The 23,594-nt window shown below is 36.7% G+C and overlaps 1 protein-coding gene across 1 annotated transcript in view; it reads right to left on the bottom strand.

Moving 5' to 3' along the window:
* Window positions 1-9,868: 9,868 nt before the first annotated feature.
* The window catches only part of LOC139729346 (regulator of G-protein signaling 11-like), a 55,529-nt gene continuing 41,803 nt past the window's right edge, over window positions 9,869-23,594 (bottom strand). The window contains exons 8-14 of the mRNA XM_071640274.1: window positions 21,530-21,591; window positions 16,975-17,088; window positions 14,930-15,133; window positions 14,118-14,336; window positions 13,002-13,184; window positions 10,839-10,901; window positions 9,869-10,082 (exon numbers count right to left, since the gene is read on the bottom strand). Coding sequence (XP_071496375.1) covers window positions 9,869-10,082; window positions 10,839-10,901; window positions 13,002-13,184; window positions 14,118-14,336; window positions 14,930-15,133; window positions 16,975-17,088; window positions 21,530-21,591 — 1,059 coding nt within the window. The remainder of the gene's footprint in view (window positions 10,083-10,838; window positions 10,902-13,001; window positions 13,185-14,117; window positions 14,337-14,929; window positions 15,134-16,974; window positions 17,089-21,529; window positions 21,592-23,594) is intronic.

The following is a 23,594-nucleotide window of genomic DNA, read 5'->3' as shown; positions in this document are numbered from 1 at the left end:
CTGCGCATTATCACTAATGAACTGCATATGAATCGCGCATGAACGCCATAGTGGCAACATTTTCGCGAATGATCACTGATATTCCACGCATATTTCGCCCATTGTTCGCGTAAGAACTACGCAAACTACGCAACAATTACCTAAAACAGCGCAATACTGCGTAAACTTTTACGCAAAGCCGAGTTTTGAGCCGCTCAAAACCCGGAATCGCGCGAAGCACCAATCCGGCGCACATCGGCAGACAACTACGAAGGTTCCACGTCAGACAAACTCATGAAATGCGCAAATCGCGCATGTATCGCGTTAAGCTCGAATTTCTTACTTGATACATGTGTTTACGCGACTTTTGGGCAGTGTGACCGGGCATTTAGCAATTAACATTTGAGATCGAATAGAGTTTTAACGTGATGATAACTAATGTTCATTCAGAAGTATCCTGCTGTTAGAAAATTCAGTTTTACCCACGGCCAATATGTGAATCATTTATAGTGAAGCTCTTCATACTTTGTACTGTTGTGTACAATGGCATTTTGACTCAGCAGTTATTTTTATTTTTGTTCACAGATGTTACCAGCAGTTGAGCATTTGTTGCATGAATTTTGTTTAAGAGTGTGAGCACTGTGACCACAGTTTCAATCAACTGAAACGATCAAGTTGTGTGATTTTTGTAGAAGTTTTGTACAGTTCATGCAAAGCGTGACCTTTGACCTCGTGTAAGATTAAGATGTTCTTGCAGTCAGTGGAATAGAAGAATGTGCTTCACTGTAGCAATACATGTCTTGACTTGTTTATGGTTTGTATGTTTGTGTGTGTGTGTTGAAGACTACCAGTTGTCCCAAGTAGAGTATACTTGGGCAGGTGTCTATGGGAAACATGTGTCATAGCAAAATCATCTCATCCTTCAAGAATTGATAATAATACTGATTGTTTTTGTAGGTTAAAAGTCCAGGGTATGTGCAATATAGAATACTGAAGGTGAGGACATATCACTCCCAATGTACTTCCAAGCCTAAGAAATGACACACATATATAACCAACCTCTTTGCAAGTCTGATGATATGGTAAATGAGTCTAATGGTGCTGCATGTCCCAATGCAGTTCCTTCACCCTGCAGCCCCTACACCCTTTAAAGAGTGTGAGTTTATGGGTGCATTTGAGTGCTCTGCTGAAGCATACCTTACCATACCCGCACTAGAGGAATACTCAAATGTGTACCATGTGCCACACTGAGCCAAAAGTGGACCACTTCCCCATGCGCTCCAAAAGCGTTCATATTAACCGTACCAGAGTTGGCATGAGAAGAATGCGCATTACATGCAATATACTGTAAAAGTGGATATTTTCACGCGACTAATTTTTCGCGCCTGGCCAGGTAAGAAGAGTTTCGCGTGTTTTTAATTTTGCGAAATCAAGACATCGGCTACTGGAACATATGGCATGCAAAAATATTTGCGTGCTTTTATTTTCGCGCTAGCGTCTGGTTGCGCAAAATCTACGAAAATTTCCACTTTTACAGTATCATAATAGAGAGTTGATTCTCTTTGTTTGGGGCAACTGTATGTTGCATAGGTGCACAAGCTAAATGTGTTGATTGCTATAAAAGATATATGTGTGGCCCCTCTTTACAGGAGTCTGAAATTAACTCACGAGGTACGTATTCTCCACAGAGTGCTCAACCACTCCCAATCTGGCATGGTATGGTACGGTACACATTGGCTTCGTTTGTTTCAGTTTGCTTTGGAGGGCTCAAACATGGCCTGGCTGACAGAAAAGAAGTAGAGTGAAATATACAGAATAACTTTGGAGTGTATTTTGGGAGACACATTCAGCGATATCCTCACTAATTTTTTGTCTTCATTATGGATGTTAAGGAGTGTTGATCCCATCACTGTGTAGAAAGGACACCTTGCCTCTTTGTATGTTTTAATATTCATAAAAAGTTTTCTACCTTCACCTCTGCCTATTTTTCATGCTTCTCATTCAATTTTGTGACTTTGGTCCAACCAAAGAAAGAGATGTACATTTCTTGTCTGCTTGTATTATAGTCTCCCTACAGTTTGAAACCATGTTTCAGATGAATCTAAATGTGACCCTGCATCACAAAACCAACAAAAAGTCACCAAATGTGGATTTTTAGTTAAAGGGACTGTACAGTACTGGTTGAGGTGGGAATTCATGGTTTTAACATTCCCAAGTGAGATAATGAGAAACCTCTTATGAAATATGAAAGAGCATGTAATTTTAAGAAGGATTCAACATTTATTTGATGAAAATTGGTTTTCAAATGGCTGAGATATCCAAAAAAGTGATAATAATAAAAGACTACATGCCCCAACTTTATTAGGATCTCCTTGTTTCACCTTGTTTTTTGGATATCTCGGCCACTTCAAAACCGATTTTCATCAAATAAACTTTTGATACCCCTTAGAATTGCATGCTCTGTGACATCTCATAGAGTGGTTTCTGAATATCTCGCAAAATGTTAAAAGCTAAATCCTCACCTTGACCAGAACTGTACACACCCTTTAAGGGCAGATTTGGAAAGAGCAGAGTCTAAGCTTTAAAATGATGTATAACTCAATTCAAATGGACTCCCCTAACCTACATGTATCTAAATACTGGAAAGAAAGCACACACTCTGGAAAAGTGTGAACTGAGAAAGAGGCCCTCAGGTACCGGGTCTATTCAAGCATGAATTATCTTCATCAAGCTGGGCTAGCTGTGTGATGACAGGGACAAAACACAGGATGTACACCACTGTAACAACAATGAAGGGATTATCAGATTAAATTGAAATCGAGCATGCTCTATCAACACATTCTGTCCATGAATAATGCCGACTTTCAATGCAGTAGCATTATCCTTTCAGAAGTTATTAGAGTCAAGTCAAGTCAAGTGTGCAAAGGATTTCAAGAAATGAAAAGGGGCCTCTGAGACATACCTGATCATTTTACTCTCCCCCAAAAAGGATTGTATAAAAACTGCTGAAAACACACTTTCCTATTCATGTTATGATCGCAAACTGAAGGATAATGTAGAAGGATAGCTCTTTCAGAAAATAAGAAAACTCAAGATCGACTCGGTTGACCCATTTCACCTTTTTTGAGTCCTCACTTAAAATCGAGGGGTGCGACTTTTTGTTGGTTTTGTGATGTACGGTCACAAATGAAGTTTGGAAAAAGAATTTACTGAAAAAGTGAAGCAAACAACAATGTCAGTTTACAGTGATGACAAGTTTGTGTTTCCTTGTGTCTGTGATCTGTATTTAGACTAACTGAGCATGTACTTACTATGCACAAGTGAATGCAATATGAATAGAGAAGCATATTATTATATATATTTATGATGGGCACTTTTCATTCATTTCAGACTGAATAAAGACCAGAAGTTTGTTCTGTAGTCACAATTGTCAGAAACTGTTTGCAGGTTGGTGACATTTTTCTTCAGTCTCAATGTTCATTGTTTGTTTTGTGTGTTTAATTTCAGTATTTTTCAAACAGACAAAACTGTACATGACATGATGCTGAATCCTAAAGATGGGGGGGGGGGGGGGGGGGGGGAGGTAGGAGTTACCAGATCATTAAAAAAAAAAAAAAATGTGTTGTGGCCTTTCAAGACTTTTAAGCTAAGTCTTGCACATCTTGATACATTGCGTGTGTGTGTGTGTATGTGTGTGTGTGTGTGTGTGTGTGTGTGTGTGTGTGTGTGTGTGTGTGTGTGTGTAACAGTTGTCTCGCATCAGTGCATTTTGGCAGTGCATGCAGGAAAACTGAATATGCACTCCCCCCCCCCCCCCTTTCTTGGAAATATCTCTTAGAAATGATGATTAAAATGTTTGCCATTATAAGTAGTTTCTTGGATTTGATGGTGGTCAGATGAAAACAAATGTATTGGCTTTAAAGGAATATACTGGAAATACAACAAATAATATGGAAGTAAGTGAAACGAAGGATTGTTACGCCTTAATCAAATTAACATATCTTGCTTTCATACCAGCTTTAGGAGTACTTTAGCTGTGAAACACAACACAACAAATCCTCAGTCATTCATACAGTATGCCCCCTCCCCCCCCCCCCCCAAAAAAAAAAAAAAAATACAATCAGACTTTTGCATTGATAACTTCCAATACGATTAAACTGTCTGAATGCTATTTCAGGGTCTAAAGATATAACATCTTACCTATATTTTGCAGAAAACCCCATTCAATTTGGTTAAGTGGTCACAGAGAAATGTGAATTGTTGTGAAGCATGTCACGGATGTGATTCTTCCAAGTTTAGCACTTGGATGCTCTTGAAACTGCATAATAATGTGTGAACACGTATGGACAGAACTTTGAGGAAAGGGATTCCTGACATGCTCTACAATAATCCTCATTTCTCTTTGACCAATGAAGCAAATCGGATGGGGTTTTCTGCAAGTCGTGGGTAATAAGTTACAGTTTCATTCCCTGAAATTGTATTTGGATTGATTCACTATTTTTTAAGTTATCATTTTGAGGGTCCTATTGTAATTTTTTTTTTTGACATGCAGTACAGACTTGCATTCAGTGGATGTAGACCAGTCATTCTAAATAAACACATCATTACACATTCCTAGTACATTAAACACATTACACAAGAGTCTGTTAGCAGCAGTATGTACAGTTTCACACAGATTTATTGTTTATATAAATTATCAGGTAGATGTTTGAATTAGGAAAAAACAACCAAAAAGAGAATTCCATTTACTTCATCACAATTTCATTCTAAATTACATTATGTACAAGCAAATTGGCCTTTTTATGACCACAGTACAGCACAATATTAGCAACAGTTAGGTTCATAAAAGCTTTGCCAATATTTACAATATATAACAATAGATTTCTATTTGTACAGCATATAATACAGATGTGCACACACATACACTGTTATTTCACTGTGTTGGGCTGCAACAAACATTGTTCATGCTTCATTATGAATCAAAACAATGTTACTTTTCAAATGCATTGTACATGCATTACTGTAACTTAAACAAGGAGTGTTCACACACATTTTAATTTCACGAATTTTGCGAGAGCCAAGATTTGCGAAATTAAAATGCAAGCAGAAGTTCTTGTCTACACTATATGCATTGGATTCCAGTGGCAAAATGCAAAAATTTCATGCCAAGAAAAAGGGCATCGGATCCAATTCACAAAAATTTCACACCACGAATGTGTCTTGTTTTACAGTATGTTGACAATACATGCGTGCCTTTTAGGGAATCATGTAAAAACTGGGGAAGTTAATTAAAAAACCACGGTGGACACTATGTCTTGATGTAAACAGATCAACATTTCAAACTTGACAACACAATTGAGATACCATCAGTAACGAGTTTCCGTCACTGAATTATTCAATAATTAACTTTTTTTTTTGCAAATTTTATTTTATATCACAAGTTTATAAGCTCAATTCCAGATGTTTTGATGCTGAATTTGTAGAATATGAGAAAAACTTTATGATTCAGGCATGTCTTGGTACACTCAACTACAGTGTTTTCAGCCAAGTGAGATAACTTAGCTGCATCTGCACACAATACAATATTGTAGTAGGTCACATTGCCTGTTTAAGAGATTTGAAACTTTTTGTGAGATACAAGGAAACCACTTCTGAAATGTTACAGAGCATACAATTCTATGAGGAATTGATTTTATTTGATGAAAAATTGGTTTTGAAATGGTTGAAATATCCATAAGTAAAAAAAAACAAAGCGATCCTAACAAAAGGTGGGTCCCACTTTCTACTAGGATCCCTTTGTTTTCGATATCTCAGTCATTTCAAGACCGATTTTCATCAAACAAACTTTGAATCCCTCTTTCTAGAATTACATGCTCTTTCACATTTCGTAAGAGGTTTCTAATCATCTCATGAAACAGATGGAAAGCCGACGCCCCATTTCAACCAAAACTGTACCACCCCTTTAACGTTCGCACAACACATTCAAACTTGACGACCCCCGAATATCCAGAAAAGCTACACGTAGGTCTGGTTGTCTCAAACAATCACATCTAGACATGTACTTGACTTACTTCATTTTGCAGCTTTCTTTTACTTCTTATGTGTACAAGGCAAAAATTACATATGTAAAAACAAGCAACAAGAAAACAAAGCTGTAAGCTCTGTCCTGTTAGTGTGTATTGTTAGTGTGTATCATATTTTCAAACACATTATCAGACAGTAAAGATACAGAAAAGGCAGGTTTGACAAGTTTTCATTCCGTATATGAACACTACTCATTCCACATTGACTTGTATTTGAACTGCATTTGGTCCACGTGAAAACCACCTATTTTTTGGTGAATAAGTGTATTTTTTAAGCAAAGATATGACATAAAAATGCATACACTCTAGATGCATGTTTGATTCAGAAGTTTGTAATTATTGTTTGTCGCAATAATTGCAGTTACTATATGGCAGCAGCAAGGAATAAACTGATAAGCTCTGAGCATTTTAGCTATTACTATGGTAACCATAATCATTGTAACTCAACCGTAACTCCCAACATCTCTACAAATTTAACAGCAACATTGTTTGGTAGATTTTTCTTGATGTAAATTAATTGCTTTATATCATCAGTCATTTCTAAATCATTTTGACATTCACACTGGTTTCAGAGACAAAATACAAAGGAAATAAACCAGGAACAAGCAAGGAAGAATCAGAGCAGGAAGAAATAAGCATAGGCTTCCACAAAAGGACGTGAGAAAGGAACTTTACACAGCAAGCAATACTTATCACTTGTGCACAATATGCATATTTTGATGCAAGTTAGTAAGCCCAATTTCAATCTCTGGAGACTTCATTCTTGAAGAAAATTATAGGAAAGAATATTTTTCAGATTTCTTTTCTTTTTTTTCATTATGGATTCAGAAAGGAGTGACCATCACATTGAACATGAACTTTTTTGTTAAACATCTCAATTTAAAGGCGCATAGTCCTGGTGGATGCGGGGGCGCTGTTGGATGATACTGCCGATCACCGTTAGCATTGATACGAAGATTGCCAAAGGTGAGCTGTCATCAAGAGTAAAGCATGTAGGTGTTGCTAGGTAACGTTGCCTTCATTGTCTTCTCTGCGCATCAAGCAGTCTGTAGTGATGCCAGGATGCGTGCTGATGAGCTTCTTTAATAGTATGATGTCACAAAGAAGTTTGCTAAAGCTGTCATCAGCCGAATCGTGAGCCGAACTGTGATCAGACCACTGACTACAGTGGATCGGACTTCTCCGGACTTGTGGAAATGGGTCAAAGCGTAAGCGCTAAAGAGGAGTCGATAGCATAGGTCTCTGTAGAGAACTTGCGCCGTGCGCCCGCTTACACAATCGACTAAACCACCGGGTCTATGTGCCTTTAAAGCATATCTCATCTTGAAGAAATATTAGATGGAAGTACAGTCATGTAATTGAGAGAGACTGAGGAACACTATTAGGCCCACATATTGTGCCGCATTTACTGTAAAAGTGAAAAGTTTTCCTCGGGATGGAAACATTTTTGCACATTTCGCGCAACCAGAAACTAGGGCAAATATAAAAGCACGCAAATATCTTTGCTTGTTATATGTACCACTAAGTGAGATCATGATTTCATGGAATTAAAAGCATGTGCAACATTCATCTTACCTGGCTGAGCATGACAAATTACTTGCATTAAAATATCCACTTCTTTAACAGTATTATATTATCACCATGGATGTACAAATGTACATGTTGATGCATAATCTGAATGCTAGCTTACTTGATTCACAACCAAGGTTTGACTACTGTCACACCGAGCAAGTTGCCTCATACAAAGATCCATGTTTGGGAAAGGCCTCAAACAAATCCCTCATAATAACAGAGACTCCAACCCAAAGCACCTTCTGATCTGGAGATTCTCCCGCCTGAAACCTCTAGCAAACGGGAGACTCCAACTTGATGTGTGCAAAACGCGAAGTTCCTAAGGTTCTAGATGCTCTCTGGTGCTATCTAAGGCTTATTTTTTTTCAACATACGATAGAAATAAGTAAGAAATTCTTTCCAACGAAAGACAAAGAGCCAGGGTGGGAGAAATTAAATCTCAAGCGGGAGAACGGGAGATTTTGCAAAAATGGGTTTTCGGCGGGAGATCTCCCGTCGAAAATGGGAGAGTTGGAGTCTCTGTAATAGACTCAAAATATATGAGATGATTCAGCCTGGTCTAGTTGAATTGCCATACAGCTTTGTGTTAAAACTTAATACATGAGTAAAGATGGGGAAGCAAGAATATATACGGCTTTCAAGTGTTTGCAGTATTTCTAAATTCGACTAAAACATCACAATGAGTTATATCAGTATGTCATCAGTTTTTTATTCTTGCCCAATTGTGAATATTCAAAGAGAAATGGTACACCTTGACTGATTATGAAAACTGACATTTAGCAGAACTTTCTCTTGCTATTTATTATCAATATACAAATACAGTGCAACCCTTAAAGGGACGCAGTCCTCACGAAATTAAAAAAAAATATGTTGTTGTTGGTACCTCCAATGAACTACTTTCATCAAAAACAAACTTTCAAATCACCAAATAAGCTCGTACATTTCGGTTAAAAAAGTGTGACTCTGCAAATGAGCAAGTCTTGGCGGAGAGTCATACGTCATCGATGCACAACTCTTTCCAGCGGTGTTCTGCTCGTCATCCCTAGTTATTTATAAATACATGTTTACTATTTATTTTTATATTAATTATATATATAAATAAGCTTGAAATATTTTGTTTGAAATAATAAAACCACATATTGTCACATTTTATGAAAAAATCAGATATGATCATTTTGAGCACTTAAATTGGTTTTCTGAGGCACGGCTGTCAACTTGAGAGTAGGGCATCAATGACGTTGCACCTTTTGGCAGGCTCTTACACGATCGCTTGCAGGAATTATTTTTTAAAAATCGCGTACGGAGACAATTTTTGATGTCCACGCGTATAAATTGGTGAAAGGTTATAATTTTTACTCTTCTTAATTATCAGTACAGTGAAAATCTCAGGACTGCTTCCCTTTAACAATAACAACAAAATCTGTCCATGCTCCATACAAAACATTGTTTAGAGCTCGACCCAAGTGGTGTTTAATTTCACACTGTAGACTGTACACATATAATTCAGTAGTATAACAAAATAAAGAGGGTTCCATAATGCATTCATTACTATCACGCTCCTACAAAATTTGAAGCATTTTGAACATGTTGTATTGCAAACTGCGTTTGAAAACTTGAAAGGAGATGATTCGTGTTTTGTATCAAATAGAATAACTGAAAGGATAGAGGTTTTAATCAGGATTAAAATGACCTTGCTCAATTCATTTTGAGCTCAAAAAACTTCATTTCTCATTTTACAATTGAAATAATGTCCACGTTTTAATGCTTTAAATTGCCGGTAATCAAGCAAATGGAGGAAATCTAATGTTATTATATTCAGACATGAAGTCGCACACTCACGAAAACGAAACAACATAGAACAAGAGTAGTTTTTTTCTTTAACAAAATAAAGAAAATAAGTTGAACAACGTTTCAGATAATTCATGTAGATGATGCATTTTCTACAAACACTTTTCCCAGACTTTACATGAAACATATATTACATCTGCGGTTGTCAAGTACTAAAAAGTAATGCATTGCATATTTGTCCATTGACGTACGCACATGACTTGCAGGATACAGAAACATTTGATCTGCATCTCGTCAAAAAATTGCACGCGTATGAATCTTCGTAGAGAGATAGGATATACATGTAGGCACATTTTCATTTTTTTTTTTTGTCTTAATGTCAGTTCTCTTCATCTCCATCTCCATCATCATCATCATCATCATCACGAGTCATCCTGATTTTGGTGTCAGCTCGTGTCTTCTTCCCACGGTGTGATGAGATTCTTCTTCACTGTCGTCCCCTTGCTGCCATAACCAAGGAACGATAGCTCCAGCTGTGTCTCTGACATCCGTTTGGCATTGCTGGTGGTACCATTGTGGCCCATGCCGGCCCGTTCCACGCCTCCCAGCGACCCGTGACGCTTCAGCTGACTGGAGTTCATTGGTTGCAGTGAGGCAAACCTGGAAAACAGCAACAATATATGTTTCCAATATAAGTCCGTACTTGAGACTTTCTTTTAATGATGAAATATGATTACATCATTACATTCAGTACAATATGGTGATTTTTTTGGGGGGGGGGGGGGCACAGCCAATGTCATTTCAGTTTTTATGTATTTTATTATTTCTCACGAGGAAATATGCATAAAAAAGGAAGCAATTATACAGAAGTTACAAAATACAAATGAGGTGAAAGATTCACCTAATATAACATCTTGTGTGAGGAAATGTAGAGCACAGAAATTTATTTAGACCAAACATCTGAATATAAAACAAAGATTGAACGTCACTTGTTTACAATTTCTTAAACAAAGTATTTTGAATTTTCATTACAGTTTTTTTTTAAATATATTTGACTATTGGATTTTCATGGGCTACTTTGGTGAAGCACAAAAGTTTTGAAAATCTGGAATTTCAAAATATTTCACATTCATTAGAATCTATGAATGGTAAACTTTATTTCACAGAATAAAAGAAAAAATGCAAATATAAGCCAAGAAAGATATCAATCAAGACCATTGAGCTTATAATTTAACTAAATTAGTGTGCTTCATATAAAAAAAATTAAGTCAAGGTGAAGTAAAATTTCTCTCGTCCTACACATTTAACCCCCTCCCTATGGGAACCTGGTGGCCTGCGTATTAAGTCTATGGGGATTTTAGAATTCAGTATGGAATGGGTTAAGAACACATCATCCTGTAATACATTCACACCTACCTTGATGACTTCACAGGAGGATATGGGTTTCCATCTTTGTGCCCATTTTCACCGTTTTTCAACCTAAAAATGGGTTTTCATAATTAAAGGAAAGAAAATGTCACATTAGATGTGAAAATGCTAATGTTTGTCCTTCTAGCCTTCATAGAGAGATCAAACAACTTTGTACAAATATCTACACTCTATTAAACTCCATCTCTTATTTCATTATCTTTCTCTACAAAACAAAATACTTACATTGAGATGCAACACCACATTCTAATTTTACTTGAAACAGCCCACCTTATCTTGCATGTAAAACTTCCAATATAATCCTCCTGCTTATTTAAGAACCATCAGTGATGTCAACAGTTTCACAAAAGAGATCATGAAGTGTAAGTATATTAATCTTATGTTTTCTTTACTTCATGTTTGTAAATATCAGTAACTTTCTTTTGCCATCATTTTTCAATTACTTGTTTTGTAATCCCTTTTTAAACTTCTTCAGTAGATGTTGGCTCTTGTATATCATTGTATATTACACGGTATGTTTGCAATGTTGCTGTGTATACAATCCACTACTCAATGTAGAACACAACCTTGCTGAAAATAAAAAAGCTGTCAAGCTGAAAGTAGGCTTTTAACCTGTGAATAAATAAGACAGATTCAACCTAACTCATCTCTCTTCATTTCATCCTCACTGTTCCTCCCAAACTCTCAGGAACCAAGAATACATGTATTCATATCCCCCCACCAACGAAGCCTTATAATGTCACCAAAAGGCAAAATTGGGTTCATTATAAAGAAGCAGTAGAATATTTCCATTCATCCATTGTACATTCAAAAGGTCAAAACTTTTGAATTCATGCATTTGCAGAATAAGTAATTGCATTCATATTACTCCTTTAATACTGGTTTCTAAAAATCATGTATGAGGCTATGTATCTGATATGTGCCTCTCCTTTTTAATAGGAAAAGACACAAAATGGAGACTAAAGTGTGAAACAGTGAGGCGAAGTCGAGTTGAATAGTGTGCCTCATCTTTCACCGAGTGTGAAATCTAAATTGTTCCTCTGTACGAGTAAAGACCACACACTATTTGTTTTATGCAACACCTCCAACGTCAACAGATGTGGTCCACACAGATTCTTGAATCTAGAACAGAAATGGCAACCATTTTTCTCGAAAGGTGTCTGGGTTGCGCACAGTCACAGTCAGCCGTGTACAAGTATGTGTGTACGCTACACCGATCGGATGAAGTTGCTTACAAAACTGAGCGACAAAATACATGCTTGGTATGCACACTTGTAACTGTTGAGTGTGGGCGGCATATGTTTGTCTATTGTGACACAGCCATGCAATGGCACAAAAACTACAAGTCAATTATGAGATTAATGCAGGAGTCAATGAAAATTGGTGATTTCAAACATGCGATATTCATTTTTGCTCAAAGAAAACTGCATGGCTTAATACAGCAACAGCGTGCAATGGAACTTAAAGGACAAGTTCACCTTCATGTACATGTGGATTGAGTGAATGCAACAATATTGGTAGAACACATCAGTGAAAGTTTGAGGAAAATCCGACAATCCGTTCAAAAGTTATGAATTTTTTAAGTATCTGCGCAATTACTGCTGGATGAGAAGACTACTACAGTGTGTGGTGTCACATGCGTACAACAATATAATGAAAATAAAAAGAGAATTTAACAAAATTTTACTTTTTGAATAAAGTGCACATTTCTTGGACTTGTTACTGATGTATGTTAAGGATAACATTATTCCCCTTGCCTTCTGAAAGAGAGAAGTCAAGTGTTCTTTTGTTATGCGAGAAAAGTGAAAATAAGGTGAATTTTCTTTATACTTTCTTTATACCGTTGTACTCATGTGACATCACAAGCTATAGCAGTCTTCTCATCCAGCCATGACTGAGCAGAAACTTTAAAAATTCATAACTTTTGAACGGATTATCGGATTTTCCTCAAACTCTCACTGATGTGTTCTACTAATATTGCTGCATTCACTCAAACCACATGTATATGAAGGTGGACTTGTCCTTTAACTGCATGTAATGTGATGCACAATCAACCAATCGGACAGCTGTATTCTTTTTGTAATACAGTCCATCCCGATCTGACGTGCTGTGAATATAGAATGAGAAGACCAATGTGTATACTCTACTCACATCATGTTGTTCAGTTCAAAGTCCTGTAAGTTACTTGCACTGAGAGAATGAGTAATGCCAGGCTTGTCCCCGGTCAAGTCTGAGTTGTCTGTCCCAAAGCTGCCCCGCCGGTGAAAGCCCAGAGGGCTGATGTCCGGTGTGACCTTAGCTGACCTCAAGAACCTCCCACCAAATGTGAAAAATCTTCAAAGACACAGATTCAGAAAAATGGGTATGAATTATCCTGCTCACTTGTTACAAACTACTACTAATATATCTAAAATTCCTTATCATTGCAATTTGTTTCATTCTTGTTAACAAGATGAAAGGGACTCCTTGGGATAAACTTAATACTCAAAGGAAACCACACAGAATACCGGGCAACTTAAAGATTATACATGTCTGTTAAGGGTTTGTTTTAAATCCCAGGTCAAAAATCATCATCCTAGCTTTGAAATCTTGCAAAATCTTATTTTAAAAGCTTGAGAAATATTCATCTAACTGCCAAAGAAAAATTGAATGGTTTAATTATCACAGTGATCCAATAATATCCTACACTTTCTCTTTTCCTTGAAAACTACAAAATAATAAATATATATTAGGTGGGATAATATATCTTTTAGTGTCAATATCCAGTTAGATATGGGGTATTTCGGTCTTTCTTTTTTCAAAATTACATGTGATGAAAAGGAACAGACTGATAAATGGTGGATGAGGTATCAGAGATACAGAGATGGATTACAATATTGATAAATGAAGCAATGAGTGATGAATGTCTCTCTCTCTCTTTCATATATCTTTCCGGCTTTATAGTATCTGTGTGGCATCTTCTCCATTGGCATTATTGATGATTCTTATTCCTGACAACAATCCACGCAGAGGCTAACCTTGGTTGCATATTGACATGCTCTATTCATCTCTACCTTCTAAATTTCTCTGATTTCTTGAATCATCAAAAATGTGCGCAAATATTAGCTACATAGCTTACAGATGGGTTTGATTGGATGGTGGGGGGTTACATGTTCAATGTTTATATAAGCTTGTGTGCACTGTGTGAATGAGCTAAACACATAGTGGTAGTATGGTATTCATGATTTTATCTAAAGAATTGTGATGTGCCAAGCCTAGCCTACTCACTTCCTCTTAGTGCCGTTCTGCATGGCCCGGGCCAGCAGGCCTTTGTACGTGTCCGACTTGAGAAAGCGCTGGTACGAGTCTTTCTTCATCAGGAGGAAGATGTGCTGCTGGGCTGCCTCAAAGGCAAAGCGGGTGGGTTTCCGTAGCGACTGCTGAGTCAGCTCCATCGTCCGTCCATCCACGTTGATCTCACATGGAGCACCGGGGGCAAGGAATGTCCTGAAATAATTCAAGGAGGGATGTAAAGTCCTCCAATATTTCATGACTTATTACTCTTGAATTAATTTCCATATCATATCAAACAATTCTGAAATGTTCAGCAATTTAGATCACAATTGGAAACTTGTCTCATTCATATATTTCCTTCTTGAGTAGGATCCATTGGTATTACAGTTTTTTCAATTCTCTCCAATCATCTTTACATGTTATTGTAGATAATTCTTAGAAATAAAGATACCATAGATAACAATCTAATAACATCAACAAATATAAATGTAAACTAAAGCTCAGAAACTACATCGAGCCAAACTATCTTCATTTATGATATCATTATTGCAATGTTTTTTACATCTCCAACAATTACCGTAAAACATGATATTTTAGCGGCATGAAATTTTTGCGAATTGGAGCCGACGGCCTTTTCCATGGCATGAAATTTTCGCGAAGTGCCTCTTGCATTCAATGCATAAAGTGTAGACAAGAGCCTTCGCGTGCATTTTAATTTCGCGAATCTCAGCTCTCGGGAAATTCGCAAAATTAAAATGCATGAGAACGTTCCTCGTTTCAGTGTAGTCAATATTGCTACCACTGACCTGTAGATTTCATGCACCATCTCCGGCACCATGGACTGGGGGGCAGACTTGAGGGATTCACAGGCCGACCAGAACCGGATGTTCTCCTGACTGTACTCTTTCTGGAGGAACTTCTCAAACTCGTGCCTCCCCGTGGCGTCTGACACCAGCTCCCGGAAACTGATGGCCCACCTACGCACCCTCCTCTCTGTGGGCGTGTCCACTCTGTGGGGATGGAAGGGGTGAGAGAAGGTGGAAGGGGTGAGAGAAGGTGGGCGGGGCACACACCCAAAGCCCTTCTATTGATGTTGTCATATGGGGTAAACTGGGATCCATGGTGGAGAATATCAGCTTCTATTTCAGTGCTATTTTGTTGGTGTGTGTGTGTAGGTGTGAGTGTATGTGTGTATCTATAACCAGCCAACCACAATCACTGTGTAACCATGTAATTACTATCATTCCCATTTCCTTTTAGTTGTAGTGTTGATATTCACTTCTCGATTCTTTTAATGACAAAATGAAGAAAGAGACAAACAAAGACCAAAATATAAATGCTGACTAACCATCCTAGTTAAGAGCAGCCAAGTATGTGATGCTGCCTGTTGATTTTGTGATTAAATGATTTGATTTACACATGAGGGGATTAACATTACTCATCTAAAATGATCAAAATTCCACCACAGCATTGGTAACCTATTTCAAGATGTGTTCATATCTACTAAAGATATCACAATATTTGCGTTTATGCTCCGAGAGAGAGAAAATTGAATGCAAATGAGTTTAAAGCTTTAGCACCATCTGGGTAACAAGATGGCTGGGATTAGGTCAATGATTCTTCAAAACTTTTCCAGATTTATTTTCACTGAGCAGGCACTGACTGACTCTTTGGGATTGTGAAAAAAGTTTGCCTAGAATCATCTTATAACTACAGCTTGATAACATTACCATCAGCCATATTACCATCTAATCTTTGTTACATTATATGCAAGCTGTTGGAAATGGACCTTGGGGTAATATATTTGAAACTATGGATAGCAATCAGATATGATCAATTCTAATTCCCAATTCAATTCAATTCAAATAAAGTTCTTTTCCAATATTACAAATTCTTTTAGATACAAGGATTACAACATTTTCATGTAATACAAAATATAAGCACATATTTGAAAGTGGAATAGAAAAGAGCAAGTGCATAACCTATATGAAACTACTTTTTCAAAATCATTGTGTTTTTTAAAAGAAAGGCCTATGTATTTCAATAATATAGATCAGGACGCTCATCGAACAAATAACTAAATGATATCAATTAGCACAGCATATAGCTGTATATGTATACATTTGTATGAATAATTTTGAAACGCTGTCACAATAGAAAGAAAACGTTTATCTACAATGTCATGGACCACCTGAAAGAAGTTTAATATACTGGGAGTCTAAAATATCATCTATGTATGAAGAAGAATTCTAAACTTGGAAGTACCTCCACAACTGAAGATAAAAGTAATGTGCGTAGAGATTTCAAGATACTCTCCAGGAATTCCGTAAGGGGGGGGGGGGCACAAAGTAAGGGAGCGTAGGGACTGAGCCTGAGCCAGGGCCGACACTGCCATTTTGAAATGGGGGGGGGGGACAGTTTATAGTTTAAAAGAAAAGCTCTAAGCACAATGTTCTGGTGCCATTTCCACTGGCTGACAAGTGGCATGCGTTGGTCATTGTGCGATTTCATGCATACTTTTTTTATAAGAAAAACATTTAAGGGGGCGTGCATTCAGTGTGCTCCCACTTTAATTTTTTGTTTCTTTCTTTTACTAAAAAAGAAAGAAAACAAATTAAAGGCACCCCCATCTCGTGGATCTGCAACTGCTCTCATATCTAATATTCACTTTTACATGGGAACACCCATTTTCAAAACCAATGATACAGTGTGCAGATCTGTTTGCTCACATATCTTTTTTTTCTCTAATGTCTCCACTCGTGGCCAAAAAAAAAAAGATACTCTCACATAGAGGAGAACATTAATTTCAAACTGCCATGACAACTATCCATTATGAAATTGATTTCCTTACAGCATGATGTTGAGGGTCCACATGGTGGTGTCATCGCTGATCCACGGGTTGCTAGGCTGCGCCCCGGAGATGAATGGGTCGTGCTCAGCGAACCGCTCACACTGTTTCATTAACCTAAATGTTCACCATAGTGAAATTAAGATAGACGACAGATAATAGATAGTTACATCACGTACAAGTAAACACTTGGTGAATATCTTTGCAATGATTATGTGTGTCCTACATAGGCTGCAAAATGAGATGGTGGCTGTAGCTCCCACACTCCTATGCTTGTGTGTGTGTGTGTGTGTGTGTGTGTGTGAGTGTGTGTATGTGTGTGTGAGTGTGTGTGTGTGTGTGTGTGTGTGTGTGTGCAGTGGCGGATCCAGAGGGGGGCGCAACCGGCGCACGCCCCCCTTTTATTTTTCGTTAAATAAATGTGTGTGTGTGTATGTTTGTGTGTGTGTGTGTGTCTCAAACAGCAGCATTTCTTGGCTATCAGCCTGTTGGGAGAGATGTCACTTTGTCCTCGCATGTTGTGCAAGGACAGATGACATTAAATGATTTTTCAGTATCTCTATGACAAAAAAAAGAACTGAAAGTCTGTCTTGTTCTTTGCAAAAACAAAACAAAAAAAAACCAACAAATTTCATCTGTTTTTGTGCTAGTGTGTTTTTGCTACTTTTTGTTGGCCTACATTTCTGTGAAAGTGGAAATTTTTGTGGTGTTGAAATTTTTGCGCATTTCACACAACTAGAAGCTAGCGCGAAAATACTACGGCCAGTGCATGCGCACACAAACATCTTATCCGTTCATGGAGTTGAAATTTGTGCGCATGTGATGTGTTTGCATGCACTGGCAGTAGTATTCAGTGTATGTAGCTCTCCCAAGGTCCTCTCGGCCGAGTCACATTCAGTCATCAATTCGAAAAAAAAGGAACTATTGGCAGAACCAAACGTTGCCCGAAGCCTGTTTTCAATACTTCAACTTAATTGGTAAGTCTTCAAATTGAAGAAATTTTTGGATTTTAAGTTGATATTTACGTGCGATACTAAATCTGTCATGATCCTGAATGCTACAATGCGAAGCCCCATTACACTATGCGTATGGGGCTGCTGGTTGCAGTTAATTGCATGATTACTAAGACATGAGAGCACTTTGGGGCGAGTAAGTCTCACAGTGTTAGTTATATGAAAGGTACTTTAACCTGAAACACAAACTAAGACAAGGAAATTCAGGGAAACTTTTGAGGTACCAAAACTTTTTATTATCTTTAACTAAACTCGTTATTTCACTTGCCTTCATTATGATGTCTGAGCATACGCGCCATTAACCTTCCAACGCATAATACACACGGTAACAACATGGCATCCAATTTAGCAGTTGGCCAGACTCTCTTTATATTCGGCACTGACCCAAGCCAACAGCGACAGCCAACAAAGAAACCGCATTATTGACAGGATATTGTAAGTTATTGATAGAGGTGAAGCTCAATATCCACAATTTGCATATTGAAGGCTGCCCTCAGTGTCCATCACAGAAGATACCAGAGCACTCACAATGCTCTGGGGTAATCAATAATTGAATGAATGAAGCCAAATTCACACAATTCACTCTCACTTGGTATTTTCTGTTAGCTACATGCTTTATCAGATATTTTCATATAATAATGATAACAGTAAGGTACAGTAGCACAGCTACTATTGTATGATATACTCTACTGCAACATACGCTATATGAGCTACCTATCTGCATGACTTTTTTTATGAGAAATCATTTATACTCAATACATTTAGAAGTATATAAAAACAAAAACATCGTATTAAAGTTGATTCATTACAAAAATGTACTACAGAGATAGAGGATACTGGAACCCCCTTATCATGTTGTGGACAGAAGAAATATGTTTGAAAAATTTGTTACATATATATTTGATAAAAGTCTTGACAGAAAGAAAAGTAGAAAAGATAACAGAAAGAGAGAGAGAGAGAGAGAGAGAAAGAGAGAGAGAAAAAAGGATGGCAAGAAGGATGAGTTCTAAGGTGGATAAATAGGAGAAAATAATGACATTCTATCCAGGGTAGCCTCTTTGGTGGTAGATTTGTTTTTTCCATTATTATCGCCACTATAATGCTGGGTAAAGCTTCTTCACACCTGTGCTAATAAGTGAGGGACATACATTGTAGTGTGGATGTAGGCACCAGATGCAGGATTGAGAACCGGGATTTCCCTTCCACAATTTACAGTATCATCTATCAGACTACAATGATCCTATAAAGATTTCTACATCTCAAAGAAGAGAAAAGGGTTGTTCAAATCTGAATTTAAAACAAGCTCTACCAATAATACACCTTGGACTTCAAAGAAAAGTAAAAAGGACATCATGATAAGGCTGCAAAAAAGTTGAAGCCTGAAAAAGGAGTAATAAATAAGCAGCTTAAATTCAATTCAATTCAATTCAATTCAATTCATTTTCCCAGTATAAAACAGAACAAAAAGCATCCACAAATGTACACATTACAATCAGACACAAGTGTCAAATATGAACCCATGGATAAAAGCACAATATTATGATTAATAACTGCAATAAAACAGCAGGAAAGGATGCGAGACTATCCCTGTGTGTAGGCTGACCCATCCACATATAGATGTGCATACATACAAACAAAGATGGGAGAGTGACTTCAAGAGCAAGGTAGAAAATATGACTTCCTTTAATAGAAAATAGCAAATACACCACACGCTAAGCACAGATTGAGACAAGGACCAACATATGAGAGATGTACATTTTATCTCCCTATGCTTGGCTTAAAGCCCCTTGCCAACCATTTGTAGTTGGAAAAAAAAAAGTTTTAGTGCTTCAAAACAGTTCTAAAATGTGAGTTAGGGATAAAAATAACTAACATGAAAATGTTAATCACTATAATTAATGTTAAGTATTGTTAACTATATAAAATGTCGAACAATATTTTTGACGAAAACCATTTCTAGAATAAACTATCACCATGCCAGTTTATTGAGAAAATTAGCAATATCTTCTTACATTTGTAGCTTTATTGCACAATTTTTGTATGGTATGGTGCTTTGTGATACAATTGAACTGTAAAACCATCAAATGTGATAATTCAAACATCACTTCTCCCATTGTTAAATAATGGCTTTAAATAGTGGCTTTAAGATCAAATAAATCAAAACACCTCCAATTCGAGTAAAATATCAAAGGTGGCCTCACTGGAAGATTTGAAAGCTCAGACTGAGATAAGAAGATTGCATATCAACAAGGTTTGCCAGGTTGCATCATGGCCATTTTATACCAATCATTGGAAAACGAGTTCAGAGAGGCAGAGGTTTTATTTCATTTGTGGTATACAGTCAGATCAATCATCTTAAAAGAATATAAAACAGAAGAGAATGTACCCAATTCTTTGACCCTAAAAGACCTGAAAAACATCCAACTCAATTACCATGGTTATTCAATTACTCCTTGCTCAATGAATGACGCAACAAACGGAGAGATGATTTATGCATTTTGTATTGTGATTCAAAAATTACCATTCTGAGTTCCCACTTATTCCTGGAACAAAGGAGAGCTCAGACAAAATCTATGCCATGTCACAGGCTCTAGTAGAGATTTGAACATAATAAATGTCAAAAGTGAAACCATACAGCTTATATTTGACATCCATCATCCGAGTAAATAGTCATGAGCTAGTGTGTCACCTCGGAAAGCTCATAATAACATCTATTGAGGTGAAAAGATATATGTACACCTATGGAATCTTAGATCTTTATGGACAAAATGGATTCTTTTTCAACAAATACATGCCTTTGGTCACAAGGAAAATCTAGAGTAACGAAGAGAATTAAGAGCTTACTAATTATCACATATCCATTATCATTAAAAATGCCTTCGATACCTTCACTTAGTCATGCTGCTACATCACCTACTTAAAGGGATGGTATAGTATTAGTGGAGGTTGGGATTGGGCTTGTAACTTTCTGTGAGACACCAAGAAACCACTTGTGAAATAGCATAGTGCATACCATTCTAAGAGGACTTCACGAATTTGTTTGATAAAAATTGGTAAAGTAGAGCAAAGCGATCGTAATAAAAGGTACAGTACATGTAGGTCCCATCTTTTCTTAAGATTGCTCTGTTTTGGATATCTCGGCCATTTCAAAACCAATTTTCATCAAATAGATGTTGAATTCCTCTTGGAACTACATGCTCTTTCACATTTAATAAGAGGTTTCCCCTATGTTAACAAAAAATGCTGCAGTTAGGTCTCAACCAAAACTATACAATCCCTTTAAATTTTTCTAGAGCATTACCACAGTTGATCAGAGAAGCTGCTGTGTGGCATTATATTTTCTTGTCTCTATTTTTCAGTCATGACCTACTGACAGAAATGCTAATGACTGGATATAATTCATTGAGGATTTGGGATAGGAAGGTTGATATGACCTCAAAAAAGGCCAATACTGGTAATCCATGAATATATTTACACAAATGTACATTGAAATTATCATACTGTCCTCTGCTGGTCATCTCTCCAGTAGAAATATTTTTACTTACATGTCTATTGCCTTGGACGTCTTAATGGTCATCTTGGAGAGGCGGTTTTGCAGGAAGGTGACCTTGGGAAGACAAAACAAAAATGAAGTCTCTTTGGCATTTGAAAATGTAAAGAGAATATAACATATTTTCATATTTCTTAGCAAAGTGGAAAGGCAACTGACTTACCTCTTTCAAAAAGCAGGGGAAATGACATTACACATAACATATGTCAAGTCAAAAGAATTGGTACTATTCTTGAAGAAAAAAAATGAATTTTATGGAATTCTCTTTTTTTATACCACTGCTCTGTGGTGATGTCACAAACTGTTGCAGTCTTCTCATCCAGCAATGGCAGCCCCCAAAATTGTACAATTCTTAACTTTTGAAACAATCATCCAACATATTCCTCAAACTTCACTGACGTGTTCTAGTACTATAACTTCATTCCCTCAATCCAAATATATTTATGGGTTTCATTCTCCTTTAATTCCACCACTTGCATCATCAATCATCAGCATCGCCATGGTTACACAAGCTTTCATCACATGTCATACTTTTCACCCTCAATTGTTGCAATCTTAGCCAATCATTAGCATTGTCCAGACTCAAGTGAATAAATAAATAAATAAATAAATAAATATATATATATATATATATATATATATACATATATATATATATATATATATATATATATATATATACATATATATATATGTATATATATATATATATATATATATATATATATATATATATATATATATATATATATATATATATATATATATATTAATTCTTCATTACTTTTGGGCCCCATTGTTCAAATCAGAATACAGCCGTGTATATGAGACATGATTACACTGCATTTCATTCTGTTATTTCCTAAGTACTTCCCAGCAAAATGCAGTTATGCTTCTCTATAGAGGGCCTTTAAAAAGAATGATAAATTTATTGATTTTGAGGAAGTCACTACAATTATGCAACGTCAGATTGACACTTAATCACTGCTTGATTAAAATTCAAGCGAGTATGTTTTTGGAACCGTCTTCCAAGCATACACACATGCCATCATATTCATTTTATCTTTATCTCCTCCTTCTCTCTCTCCCAAGTTATACTCTCTTTTTATCAATCTATTTCTTTCCACATATATCTCTTCTCTTTCACTTTAACTTTCACTATCACAATCTATCTTTCCTTTCTTCTATCTCTCTTGCTTTTCTTTTGTTTGCTAGCTCTTTACTAATCATCTCCATCCTTAAATTTTCCACTGAAATATTATCTCTTTTGTCAATGCATATCATATATTTCTCTCTTCTGTTGTCTATAATTTGTTCACTATACCTCTGTTTCTCTTTCATTTAACCATTCATTTTTTAATCTCTTCCCTGTTTCTGCTTCTCTTTCTCTCTTACTCTGTTCTCATACTGACTCTTTTTAACACTGTTCCATTTCTGTTGTATTGACAGGTTTTCAAGACAGCTCACCATGGATAAGTGTGCAATTTTATGTGCTTTTATCAACATGTCTCATTATGCAAGTTATTTACAGCCCTTTGTGAATTGACTAATGGAATCTTAATATGTATTTATGTAAAGCATATCACATTGTATGTGTGCCCACATTGGCAGCTTTTCCCTGAAATCCCCCCTCCCGTCAATCTTCTGCTTCTTTCCCTCTATCTTTTCTATTTTCCTTCCTGGGCACACATGGACTGTGATTTACATTTACATTATGCAGCATTCATTGTTGCACTCTGTTATTTTATTGGAACGATCACGGAATGTTTTCGCATACGTGTGCATGCATATTTGCATAACAACACTGTATTACAATGTGTGCCCATAGAGGCAGCTGTTCTCTGGAACTCTTTCCATCCTTTCCACTTCTATTCTTTTCTTCTTATTCCTACTCTTCTTGGGCACACATGTGACATGTGACATGTGATCCCTGGGTTCTGTATAATGTACACTATGTACATCACACATATGTTTCACTCCCAACAACATATTAGGGCCTGTGCAATTTTGTATTTATGACTTTGCATTTTGGATATATATTTGTCATAGTCATACGTCAT

This window comes from Diadema antillarum, unplaced genomic scaffold, assembly GCF_040938485.1.
Source record: "Diadema antillarum isolate AM-2024a unplaced genomic scaffold, OU_Dant_1.0 seq00000234_RagTag, whole genome shotgun sequence".
Lineage (NCBI taxonomy): Eukaryota > Metazoa > Echinodermata > Echinoidea > Diadematoida > Diadematidae > Diadema > Diadema antillarum.
Note: the sequence above shows the minus strand (reverse complement) of the source record. Positions and strands in the feature narration are given on the sequence as shown.